The sequence below is a fragment of the Canis lupus genome, chromosome 2 (genome assembly GCF_048164855.1).
Source record: "Canis lupus baileyi chromosome 2, mCanLup2.hap1, whole genome shotgun sequence".
Taxonomy (NCBI): domain Eukaryota; kingdom Metazoa; phylum Chordata; class Mammalia; order Carnivora; family Canidae; genus Canis; species Canis lupus.
Window position 1 is genome coordinate 55,141,216 of NC_132839.1, and position 13,928 is coordinate 55,155,143.

The 13,928-nt window shown below is 42.3% G+C and overlaps 1 protein-coding gene across 1 annotated transcript in view; it reads right to left on the minus strand.

Moving 5' to 3' along the window:
- Nucleotides 1-8,943: 8,943 nt before the first annotated feature.
- IQGAP1 (IQ motif containing GTPase activating protein 1) overlaps nt 8,944-13,928 on the minus strand; it is a 109,017-nt gene continuing 104,032 nt past the window's right edge. Inside the window, exons 37-38 of the mRNA XM_072800711.1 lie at nt 12,985-13,093; nt 8,944-11,172 (exon numbers count right to left, since the gene is read on the minus strand). Coding sequence (XP_072656812.1) covers nt 11,059-11,172; nt 12,985-13,093 — 223 coding nt within the window. The 3' untranslated portion in view covers nt 8,944-11,058. The remainder of the gene's footprint in view (nt 11,173-12,984; nt 13,094-13,928) is intronic.

Consider the following 13,928-nt stretch of genomic DNA (forward strand, 5'->3'; position numbering starts at 1 on the left):
AGGGAGAAGTAGGCTCCCTGCCTGATGTGGGATTTGATCCCCACGCCCTGAGCTGAAGGCAGATGCTCAACCCAGACATCCCTATAAATATCTTGTTACTCAACAAATGTGTATCCACTAGCTTTAGCACCCATTGATTATTCTTGCCCTTTCCCTATTTGTTTTATCAGAATGGGCTCACAAAGTCTTATTTTATCCAATTGGATATGATCCAATAGTGTTATTATTTTTGTGTTTTAATTATCCCAGATTTGACCTTCAAGCTGGCTTCCATGTCCTTTTAACATGTCCCCATCTGCTTTTTAGTATTTTTGTTTTTATTTTCCCTCTGGACACAAAATGATCGAGGCTCATCTTGTACATCTTTGCTTAGCCCCCAAATCAGCTATTTCTCTAAGTAAACTTGGTTTCTTTCTGTGGAAAGAGGTGTTTGAGACTGGTTTTCTTTATTTTTGGAAGCTAGTTCTTTTTTTTTTTTTTAAGATTTTATTTATTTGAGAGAGAGCAAGAGAGTATGCACAAGCAGGAGGGCGGGCAGAGGCAGAGGGAGAAGCAGACTCCCACTGTGCAGGGAGCCCTCATGGAGCTTCACCCCATGGCCCTGGGATCATGACCTGAGCCGAAGGCAGACACTTAACCAGCTGAGCTCCCCGGAAACTAGTTCTTTCTCAGTTGGCCTTTAGAAGAGGAATTATCCTTTAATTCGTATCACATCATCCTTTCTATTATATGTCTGTTCAACCCCTATCTGCAGATTTTTCCTTCCCTATCCAGACCTCAGTGTTTCTGCAACTAGAGGAATTGGGAATGTGTTTCTCCAGAGACAAAGGCCAGTGGCTATGAACAAGTACAACCTTTATCAAGCATATATGCCTACATCTTCTTTTTTTTTTAAAGATTTTATTTATTTTTTAATGAGAGACACACACACAGAGAGAGGCAGAGACACAGGCAGAGGGAGAAGCAGGTTCCATGCAGGGAGCCTGATGCAGGACTCGATCCCGGGACCCCAGGATCATGCCCAGGGTCGAAGGCAGGTGCCAAACCGCTGAGCCACCCAGGGATCCCCATGCCTATATTTTCATATCAAAATTATTTCCTAGACGGGGATCCCTGGGTGGCGCAGGGGTTTGGTGCCTGCCTTTGGCCCAGGGCGCGATCCTGGAGACCCGGGATCAAATCCCACATCGGGCTCCCGGTGCATGGAGCCTGCTTCTCCCTCTGCCTATGTCTCTGCCTCTCTCTCTCTCTCTCTCTGTGTGTGACTATCATAAATAAATAAAGAAAAAAAATATTTAAAAAAATTATTTCCTAGACGATTTGGAGCAAAACAGAGAGTACATATCTGCGACTAAAATTATTTGTTATTGTTTAACAAATGATTTTACCCAACTTGAAATGTATTGGAATCCAAAAATCATTAGTGAATGTGAGATACAAATGTACATCTTTGCTTTTTTTGTTTCCTAAGTAATATTTACTAGTTATTAAAAGCTTAAGGTTGGGTTTATTCCAGCCTCTTCTTTCTCCAGCACTTCAGAGAGTGTTCCTTGAACGCAGAGTCTCACAGGTGGCCAACAGGAGTTTCCTACAAAGTCAGGGGTGGAATTACACTGTCAAACACATTTAGGGGAAAAGCTAGGTAATAGGAAGTTAGACAGGTTTCCCATGGGACTTCTCAAAGCTTTTTGGTTTCCTGATGTCTGTTGTGACTTGTGTGTTGAAAGAGGGAACACAGCACTCCCCAAACTTTCTTGATGGTAGAGTACCTCCTGCGGAGCACGTCCTGGCTGAGTTCCACAGGATTCCACTGGTCCCAGCAGCCAGTAAATTGACTCTACTTCCCAAATATCTCCAGAATTCACCCACTTCTGTCCATCCTAACACTCTTTTACTTTTATCCACTTCAGGCCACCAAATCTCTCACTAATTGAGATCTAATTGGTCCACTTGTGTTTTGGGGTCCCGCAGGAAACACACAGCACACTCAAACTGGTAATTTGAAGAAAAGTTAATAAAGTAAGAGGGGGAGGCTTAGGGATCTTGCTCCCCTGGGGCTAGTTACAGCAAAGCCATTAGCACTTTGTGCCCAAGGGCCAGGGAAGGACTGCTTACTGCCCCAGGGAGAGGGTGAGTGTTTGGAAAGAGACACCTGATCAGAGCTCTGCCCTTTGGTTGGGAGAGGCAGGCAATGCAGTAACTTGGAAAGAGATTTCCTAACTCTGCCTCCCCCCATACCCCCCAAGACCTCCAATCCATTGTGACACCTGCCATTGGCCAAACGCAACCAGAAGCTTCAGGGAGATGGTGACGCAACCCATGTGTCCAGCTGCCCAGGGCACAGAGGAAAGTGAGAGTGGAGAGACACACCGAAGATACCTAGCACATGCTGTCCTGAGTTGTCCCACCTCATCCCCATTCTTCCTCCACGTGTCTAAAGCCCAAATCTGAATGTTTCTTGTTCTTCTTAAAATCCATCAACTAGGGGCACCTGGGTGGCTCAGTGGTTGAGCATCTGCCTTCGGCCCAGGGCATGATCCTGGAGGCCCGGGATTGAGTCCCACATCAAGCTCCCTGCACGGAGCCTGCTTCTCCCTCTGCCTGTGTCTCTGCCTCTCTCAGTGTGTCTCTCATGGAAGAATTCTGATAAATGAAAGAGTGGTAGACTTGGACATCACCATTTTGCAAGCTCCAGTAAAATAAGAAATCTAGGTAGTCATCACCAGTGGCTGCTGAATCCACATGGTATGTGATGAAAAGCTGATGGGAAACTTTTTAAAAAATAGGTCAATCAGGCAACATTTGAACCCAATGACCAGTTTTTATTTTTCATGATGGAAAGATAAGCCCCTGGTGTGATGTAATAAGAACTCTGAAATATTCTTGCCAAAAGGTTGAAATGAAATGTGATCCATAAATATATCAGAAACCCAGAATGTGGATCAACATCAACACCAAAAAACTACAATATTAAAAAAGAGAATTTATAGATGAAGGATTTAAAAGACCTGTCAATTAGGGGCAGCCCGGGTGGCTCAGCGGTTTAGCGCTGCCTTCAGCCCAGGGCGTGATCCTGGAGTCCTGGGATTGAGTCCCACGTCAGGCTCCCTGCATGGAGCCTGCTTCTCCCTTTGCCTGTGTCTCTACCTCTCTCTCTCTCTCCTCTCTGTGTCTCTCATGAATAAATAAATAAGATCTTTAAAAAACAAAACAAACAAAAAAAGGCCTGTCAATTAAACGTGGTATGTGTACCTTGTTTGGCACCTGATTCAAAGATAGGAACTCTTTTCTTTTTTTAAGATTTTATTATTTATTTATTCATAGAGACAGAGAGGGAGAGGCAGAAACACAGGCAGAGGGAGAATCAGGCATCATGCAGAGAGCCTGACACGGGACTCAATCCAGGGTCTCCAGGATCACGCCCTGGGCTGCAGGCGGTGCTAAACTGCTGCGCCACCGGGGCTGCCCCCAAAGATAGGAACTCTTTAAGCAATTACAAGAGTAGAAAAATGGAAACATTAACCACATATCTGGTACTTTAAAATTATTGTTTAGGTGTGATAACGGTTTAGGGATTTCCTTCATAACTCCTTATAAGTAAACAGTGGGATTTCTCACTCCGGTACTATTGACATTTTGGACTGGTTAATTCTTTGTTGAGGGAGACTGTTCTGTGCATTGTGAGATGCTAATCAGGATCCCTGGCATCTACCCAGTAAATGCCAGTGGCACTCTCTTAGTTGGGACAACAAAATATATCTCCAAATAGTGCCAAATATCTCCTAGGAACACAATTGCTCCCTAATTAGAAACACTATGCTAGAGATACATACTCAAGTATTTATGGCTGAAATGATACCATATCTGGGATTTGTCAAAATAACCTAAGGGGGATTGGGGTGACAGTAGGAAGAAAAAGAGTTGACTATGTATGGATAATCACTGAGGCCACATGGGAGTTCATTATACTATTCCTTTTTTAAAAAACGGTTTTATTTATTTATTCATAGAAACACAGAAAGAGAGAGAGAGAGGCAGAGACACAGGCAGAGGGAGAAGCAGGCTCCATGCAGGAAGCCCGATGTGGGACTCGATCCCGGGTCTCCAGGATCACACCCCAGGCAGAAGGCAGCGCTAAACCACTGAGCCTCCCAGGCTGCCTTATACTATTCCTTCTATTTATAGGTTAGTTTTCCCTAATAAAAGTTTTAAAACTGTAATGCTGAAGGAGTATTAAAATATTTCCATTTTCCCAAGCATCTTTAGCATATTGGGTTAAATAAGTTGTCTCTAAGTCAAAAGGTTATAAGTTTAATTCAGTTATTTAATAAGTCTTAGTGAAGCCCCTTGTCTACTTCCCAAGCCTGGAGAAAGTGGATGATCTCATGACTGAACAATAAAATTAGGTAATTTTTTTTTTTTTGGCTTTTAACAAAATTGGAAGACCTAATCATGTCCCAATTATTACAAATCACTGAGATTCTTTGGATAAACAAAGGAGTCCCTCCGAAATGGGTGACATCATTATAACAAAACACCTTCCATTGCCATATGCTTATTTGACAACAAAAATTCTCAGAGCTTACATTTACAAAAATGAAAAATAGAAAAGAACTGGCCATGAGCCCTATCTCATTCTAGCAAGTAGTGACATTTATCCATAAGTTCCTTAAACCTTCATTTAAAAAAAAATCTTCATTTTTCTCATTAAGAAACGCATTTCAGGGGTGCCTGGGTGGCTCAAGTTGGTTAAGTGTCTGCCTTTCGGTTCAGGTCATGATCCCAGGATTCTGGGATCGAGTTCCGCTTAGGCTCCCCGCTCCATAGACGGATCTGCTTTTCCCTCTGCCTCTGTCTCGCTCTCTCTCTCTGTCTCTTCTGAATAAATGAATCAAATCTTAAAAAAAACAACAACCGCATTTCAAATATCTTACTTCTACAACTGTCGAGACAATACATGACTTTGATCAAATATGCACTAACAAGAACTAGAATGACACAAAATATTTTTCTGGATTGCATTAATAGCCTAAGGTCAAAGGAAATAAAACACATTGTAATTTTTGCTAGATAATCATGACAGAATAATGAAAAGTAAGACTTAGGCTTTAAATATTAGGGCAGGGATCCCTGGGTGGCGCAGCGGTTTGGCGCCTGCCTTTGGCCCAGGGCGCGATCCTGAAGACCCGGGATCGAGTCCCACATCGGGCTCCCGGTGCATGGAGCCTGCTTCTCCCTCTGCCTGTGTCTCTGCCTCTCTCTCTCTCTCTCAGTGACTATCATAAATAAATAAAAATTAAAAAAAAAAGATTAAAAAAAATAATAAATAAATAAATATTAGGGCAAAATTCTGAGGGAAGTGGAATGGAAACATGAGTTTATTTATTTTTAAGATTTTTATTTATTCATGAGCGACACACAGAGAGAGGCAGAGACATAGACAGAAGGAGAAGCAAGCTCCATGCAGGGAGCCCCACGTGGGACTTGATCCCGGGACTCCAGGATTATGTTCTGAGCTGAAGGCAGATGCCCAACTGCTGAGCTACCCAGGCATCCCGGAAACATGAGTTTAAAGAGGAAAAAAGATGTAAAGGTTTGAGCTGATAGCTGTTCGCATACCTTTAAAAATGGATAGGGTACAAAAATGGACATATAGATCAATGGATTAGAATAGAGAACCCAAAAATAAACCCATATTTATCTGGCCAATTAACCTATAACAAAGGAGAAAAATATATAATGGAGAAAAAGACAGCCTCTTCAATAAATGGTGCTAGGAAAACTGGGCAGCCACAGAATGAAACTGGACCACTTTCTTACACCATATACCAAAATAAACTCAAAATGGCTTAAAGACGTAAATATGAGACATGAAACCTTAAGACTCCTAGAAGAAAACATAGGTGGTCATCTCTTTGACATTGGCCTTAGCAACATTTTTCTGGATATGTCTCCTTGGGCAAGAAAAACAAAAACCAACTATTGAGACAGCACCAAAGTAGAAGCTTTTCTACAGGTAAGTAAACCATCAAGAAAATGACAAGACAACCTACTGAATGAGAGAAGATATTTGCCAGTGATATATCTAATAAGGGGTTAATACCCAAAATACATTAAGAACTTATGAAACTCAACAGCAAAAATTATCTGATTAAAAAAATGAGCAGAGGATCTGTATATTTTTCCAAAGACATACAAATGGCTAAAAGACACTTGAAAAGACGCTCCTCATCACTACTTATCAGGGAGATGCAAATCAAAATGAGATATCACCTTATATCTGTCAGAATGGCTAGAATCAAAAAGACAAGAAATAACAAGTGTTGGCAAGATATAGAGAAAGAGGGACTCTTGGGGATTGTTGGTGGGAATGGAAATTGGTGACGTCACTGTGGAAAATAGTATGGAGTTTCCTCAAAAAATTAAAAATAGAACTAGCCTATGATCCAAAACTCCCCTACTGAGTACTGACTCAAACAAAATGACAATGCTAATTTGAAAACATGTGTGTGTGTGTGTGTGTGTGTGTGTATATATATATATATATATATATATATTTATAGCAGCATTACTTACAATAGCCAAGATATGGAAGCAACCCAAGTGTCCATCCATGGATGAATAAAGATGTGGTATATACACACAATGGAATATTATTCAGCTGTAAAAAAAGAAAGAGATCTTGCCATTTGAGACAACACGGATGCACCTATTGTGCTAAGAGAAGGAAGTCAGGGAAAGACATATACAGTATGATTTCACTCATTTGGGATCTAAAAACAAAACAAACAGATCGAGAAAAAATAAAACTTACAGGGATCAAATTGATGGTTGGGGTGGGTAGGTGAACTACAAGGAATTAGGAGCTATAAACCTTCAATAAGTAAGTCATGAAGGTGGAAAGGACCACATACAGGGACGCCCAAGACATTCAGTCTGAGGAGCAGTGACTCTTGATCTTGGGGTTATGAATTGGAGCCCCTCCTTTGGGTGTAGAAATTACTTAAAAATAAAATCTTCAAAATAAAATAAAATAAAATAAAATCTTCAAAAGAAAAAAAAAAAAAAAGGGAGGCGGGGAAATCCAGCATAGGGAATAGTCAGTAAGGCTGTAATAGCGCTTGATGACAGATTGTGACTACACTCCCTGCAGTTGAGCTCTGAGTGTAAAACAAACTAGACGGGCTTCTGTTGCATACCTTTAAAGTGAGGTCATTTTTATCTTGAAATTCGTAGTAGGTTGGCAATTGCACACTTCATAATTGAAACATCACAAAATTTAGATGTCAAGTTTAAAATCCGTGGAGGGGTACAGCTGCCCCAAACTCCCCCCAGGTTTGCACAGGCATCAAGGTAGGAGCGGCCCTGGCCTAGGGCGGGCATCACTAGGGGCTCCCGCTTCCCTTCCTCTCATTCCCGCCCCACCCCATCCTGGTTTCCTTATTTAATACCGTTAGGTCTTGATGAGCACCTCTCTAACTCCTTTACCCACAGGACAACTAGAGCCTAGGTTGACTCAATGACACAGGCGTGGGGAGCAGCACCCCCACTTCAGGATGAAAAAAAGAGGCTGGTGGGTGGGAAGGCCCAGTCCCACCACAGCGCTCATCACTACTCCACTTACACAGACCAGTCTCTCATTTTCCACGGCTGTTTACTTTGGAGTTATTCTGTTTTTCCTCTTCTTTCCTAGTCCCTAATTTTCCAATAAAGTCTGGCCACAGTTTATAAACACAACAGGATGCTTACATACATATTTGTATCTTTGAGTGAGGCTGTCCGTGGGGGCTTACTTAAAAGGAAGCCACGTTTCCCCCCCACTCTGGCTGTTTACTTTTTCCATATGCAACTTTATCTCATCCCTTCCAGGGACTTGGGTGGAGCAGAGAAATCCCCTGAAGGATGTACTATGACCTGGGGTGCTGCTGCTCACAGAACAGGGTCATAGGCCGTAGCAGTTTTAAACCCCCCCCCCCCCCGCCCCATTGGCCAAACAGAGGTGGTATCGTGTGCTCTCCCCACCCCCTATTTCTTTTTCTGTTGAGGGTAGTTAAAGCCTATTTCTCTTAAAAAGGCTAAACTCTCATATTAAACATGTGAGTGGAAAGCGGACTTGGGTCTGCTGCTTCAGGAAGATTGTAAAGGGTTTTGGTTTTTTTTTTCTGTTGTGGTTTTCAATCATTAAATCTCACTCCAGTCAACGCTGTTGAACAGGAACTGTTAACAATGAAACTGAGAAAAATAAACACAAACATGAACAAATGACCTTTTATTTCATACAGAGATACAAAGGCAATTGTGTGCAGTGGTCTGATGAGTAGTCCAAATGGTTGGACGTAAATTCATGATAAATGTCATGATAGCTGTCGGAAGACAAGGTAGAAGGAAAAAGACTGAGACAGAGAACGCTATGGCTAATAAATAAGAGGAGGAGCTACATGGTCTCAATGCCACCACTTGAGTTCGTCTGGGCAAGCTCCATGCCATTAGAACTGTAATTCTACAGTTACCATCGAAATCTTGAAGTGTATTCTGTGCTATTTTGCATTGGAGTTGTATCAAGGAAATTATTAAAGGAGTTGTAAACTTTGCTCATGGTCTGTCATGGATGTGGCCTTGGAGCTCCATGGGCATTTGGGATGGGTATCCTCTTAAAGTAAGAGGGCTGACACTTTGGTCCCAGTTTTTTTGGTGATGCTACTTGTAATAGCATCTGCTTTTGATCTGAGGAAAATATTCACTGAAAAATGATTTCCCAAAATACAGTAAAAAACGAAGTCAGTCTAGTGGAGTCTTCGGTCATGGAGCTCCATGCCTCACCTCTTCCTGTCTGGAGTGTGTGAAGACTTCAACAACTCACATTTGCACGACGGTGGACCTGACTGAGTAAACACATGAAAAACACATCTCCAATGCTTACATTTATAATAGGGACACATCACATAATTACTAACGAAAGTTTATTGGCTTTCAATATACATCAGGAAATTTTTATTTTTTATTATTTTTTTAAGATTTTGTTTGTTTATTCATGAGAAACACAGAGACAGAGGCAGAGACACAGGCAAAGCTATAAGAAAGCAGGCTCCATGCAGGGAGCCCGATGTGGAACTCGATCCCGGGTCTCCAGGACCACGCCCTGGGCCGAAGGCAGGCGCCAAACCGCTGAGCCACCCAGGGATCCCCTATCAGGAAAATTTTAAGCGTAAGTTTATTATTTTAAGCTTTATTGTTTTATGATAAAAATACCGAACCAAAACATCAGAGAAAATGGAGCCTCAGTAGCATGATTTCCAACATATTTCCCTGGATAGTTTTTTCTTTTTTTTTAAGTATATGACTTTTTAATGTAATAACATACGCTTCCTAAATTCAATGTTTAGAATTGAATTGTTTCTGACTAAACCCAGAAAATGGGAGCTCATAAAATAAAGGCATGGCCTGGGCAGCAACAAAAGAAAGAAGTGGGGAAAAAGAGACCCTGATACCAAGCTAACCTCGGTTGGTTGGTTTTTTGTTTTGGTCTATATAAGGCAGGACTGTCTCCCTAAACTCTGCAGATAAATCCTAGTGTTTTAGCTATAAGAAAGTTTTAAGAGTTCAGATATACAGATAAGCCAATTTTTAAAAATCCTTTTCTTACAGTATTCTAAAGGCTTTTAAAGCATTATATAAATCTTCAAAATTCCTATCACCCACATTTCAAGAAATAAATGTACACTTTAATAAGGCACTCTTACAACATAAAACAGATTTGAGGACAATCATTTTACGTATGCTAGGGCTGGCCCCTCCTTTTGCCACGGGGACAGAGTGGACTGCCTTCCTGAACATAGCCCCCTTCTGTGCATCAATACATACAAGCAGGCACCGCAGACCACTGCAAACCTGCCTACATAGCTGGGTTTATTGATGGGACTCTCCCTCCCGCTGATGAGAGAACTACACCAACAGTACTGCTCAAATTTAATGGTGACATTTTATTTTATTTATTTTTTAATGGTAACATTTTATTTTATTTTTTAAAAAGATTTTATTTATCTATTCATGAGAGACAGAGAGAGGCAGAGACACAGGCAGAGGGAGAAGCAGGCCCCATGCAGGAAGCCCGACGTGGGACTCAATCCCGGGTCTCGAGGATCCTGCGCTGGGCCAAAGGTGCCGCTAAACTGCTAAGCCACCCGGGCTGCCCTAATGGTAACATTTTATTTTTTTTTATTTTATTTTTTTTTTTTAAAGATTTTATTTATTTATTCATGACAGAGAGAGAGAGAGAGAGAGAGAGAGAGAGAGAGAGGGAGGCAGAGATACAGACAGAGGGAGAAGCAGGCTCCATGCAGGGAGCCCGATGTGGGACTCGATCCTGAGTCTCAGGATCACACCCCAGGCTGCAGGCGGCGCCAAACCACTGCGCCACGGGGGCTGCCCTAATGGTAACATTTTAAAACTGTGTCTCCCCTTTGCTAGAAATGTTTCTTTGAACACAGAGCACTGACTTCTGTTAGCTCCTGCTCATAAAGGAAAACAGTGGAAGAGAACCAATGAGCCCCTGGATCCTTCCATTTGACCGATGGGATGGAAACGTAAAGGAATTTCACCTTCAAATGACAACTGAATGCCAGGAGATGACCTGACTTGTGAGTTGTGTGCCTTATGTGCATGTGTTATTCGTGTTGATAGATCCTACTTCCAAGTAACAAGAATTCAAGCCCCACCATCCCTGTTGCTAATTTAAACACCAAAGCTTACAATAGAGTAATGCAGCCTCTAAGACCATAACAACAGAGATTTTAGTGGAGCCTCCACTCTTTCCTAAGTGACGGAAGAAAATGAGGGGACAAGAGGGTCGGACAGCCTGAAATACAGTTTCACTATGAAGAAAGGGCAATAGACATCCCATCAGAGTGGGAGGGTTAAAAACGTGGCGTTGGGAGTGTATCAAGTTGAGGCTTTTTTGTGGCCTGGGTCTTTGCTTCCAATGAGTAAAGAAGGACCCAAGAAAGGTCACCGTGAGGAGCTTCTTTCCTTCATCCTTCTGGTCTGGTGGCAATGGATCAATTACTTCCCGTAGAACTTTTTGTTGAGGAGGAAGATCAGAAGGTTGACATTTACTTTAGCTCTATTAAATAATTTCATGACTGCGACTCCTTCATACTGTAGCTGCAGCAGGTCCTATAAAAACAACATTTTACAGTCAAACAAGTCTGTGGAATAAGAAAGGACATGATGTAGGGAGGGATCCAGAAGGAACAAGGAATGACAAATGTGAAGTGGTGTGAAAAAGAGGTGCCCAACCACAGAACGGTCCACTGCACAACCACCCTGAGAACTCAAGGAATGGGACATGCTGCTCAACAGAATATTCTGGTACATCTGTATATCAAAATACACAAAACATGGAAAGAAAAAGCAGCATGTTCACTCATCACACATACTTCCTATTTCAGAGCTGACAATAACGTGTCTCCAGTTTGTCTAAGTGATGGGTCACCTGGGGAAGGGGGAGGCATTTCAATCTATGATAAAATATACTAATCACTGAAGACAGGATACAGCCACTAACGTCATCTCAATAGTATCCACTAGAGTCTTACTTTTTATTTCACGTGAGAAAATTTCTATATTTTGAAGGCAAGGGGAAGAAGGACAAAATGTTTATTAGGTGCCTCCAGTGTGCTCAACATTGGGTAGGCACATCAGATAGTGTCTTTTTAAGTCCTGATAAAAGTCCTATAGGTGTGATTATCCCGAGTTTAAAGATGAGGCTCAGAGATATTCAGAGTGGCATGGAGTGGATCTGGATCTGGATCTAGAGCCCCTGCTTCTCCCATTGCCCTCTACTGTCCAGAGCACATTTAGGAAGTGAGTAGTCTTGCACATGAACTTCAGAAGAGACAGAATGAGTCAAGGCACTTGAAAGAACCCAAAGTTCAAACAATGCAACTTCTGGAAAAATTCTAGCAGCTCCATGAGAACGAAGGCCCTGGTGTGTCACCTGTGCCTGACAGAACACCTGCACCTGATCCTCATTCTATATTTAATGCGCCTGTGCACGGATCAACATGCTACCGAGGCAGGCTGGTCGGCCTGTGCAACGCTGGTGAGACTAAAGACGTGACAGGATCTTTTTTTTTGGGTGTAAGCACCTGAGCATGTGCATCACAGAATCACTTCACTTTTGTTCAGCTAACATGTTTGAAGGTCTACTCATCACTAAGGAGGAAATGAAGACACACTACCGTGGGTCCTTAAGGAGCTCACGGTCTGGCAGGCATGTGTGCAGGAATAAATGAGAGGGCTGGGGGGTGGGCAGCAGGTGCAGAAGCCCAGCACACGTTCAGAGATGGCCCCTGCCCAGGCCCACAGAGCACAGCAGTGAGATGCAGTACAAGGAATGGGACAGAAGTGATGAGGACACACACGGAGCTGTGGAGCCTGGACAGAGCCCAGGAGGCCTTGTGGTACCCTGGTGCTTTTCTACTGCGTAAAGACTAGAAATATTTTGGAATAAAAAATAGGTTAAATTATGTTATAAATGATTCACTGCAGAGTTCTTCCCGAATTTAAAATGGGATTCAGTTTACAAAGATGCAATTTATACACATCTTGTCAGAAATACACTTTTAAGTCCCCAAAATCAAATCAAAATGAGAAAAGATTTCAAGCTATTGAATAGGTTTACAATTTTCTACTATCATTACTTAAACATTTTGTTCAACGTCAAGGTACCAGTTCAATTTAGTGCCAACACTAAGTAGTAGCTTCAGATAAAAGCTTTCAGAAGACGTCCAGATCTGCCTAAGCTCTCCAGGGAGTACAGACCAAGTCAGATGCACAGCAGCCCTCAGCTCCTTTCCCGCCTGTGTGGGCGCTGGCTCAATGCAGGGTGATCCAAACATGTGTCTTTTTTACCTACTGTCCACCCCAAAAAGAACACAACCACATCACATATAAAGTTTTCAGTTCTGTATGGTGCATACCCACCTGATAATGCAACATAAATGTCTCCATTTGAACACCCATGAACTTGGCTTTCACTTCAAAGTCTCCAACTTCTTCTGTTGGACTGATTTCAAAGATAACATTTTTAAACCTGTTGAAACATAACATCATAAGGGTGTGATTTTTTTCATTCTCATATAAAAATATTCTGTGAAATGTAGAAAGAATATTAACAATCTTCAAGGGGTGCCTGGGTGGCTCAGTTTGTGAAGCATCTGCCTTTGGCTCAGGTCAAGATCCTAGAGTCCTGGGATTAAGCCCCACGTGGGGCTCCCTGTTCAGCGGGGAGTCTGCTCCTGCCTCTCCCTCTGCTCCTCCTCCCACTTGCGCTCTCCCTCTCTCTTTCTCAAATAAACATATAAAATCTTAAAAAGAACAAAACAATCTTTCTTCAAGAGTGAAAAGGGGTACCAAATAAAGGCCCAAAACACTTCTACAGGTAGAACAGTGTGTGGCTACTACTCTAACTACCACATGCTCGGAGACTTGGGGAGAGCCGGGAACCTCTCCCTGCAGCCCTTGCATGCTGTGGGAAGAGGGACCATGGAGGAATGCCACCCTCTGAAAGGATGATGTCACAGGAATTCTCTTGGCTTTCCCCGTGGCCACTGCTTAAATCCAATGGTAAAAGGATAATCAAGGGGAAACTAGACTGGAAGGAGAGGGAGGAAAGGATGAATGCATGTTTGAGGATTGTAAGAAGTGTGTAAGTAAACAAAAAGGGGTCAGAACAAAAAGCCATGAGAGGGGGTGCCATAGATACAAATGCACTCAGTACCAAGTACCACCAAAGATACATTGCTATTTACCAAGAGTATTTAAGGTATTACTCATTCTCAATATGTTATAAGCCCAGAAACTTCAGTGGGGATATGTTATTCCCTGAGTGATCAAAGCCTGTTGGTCCAGACTTCTAGAATTCAATT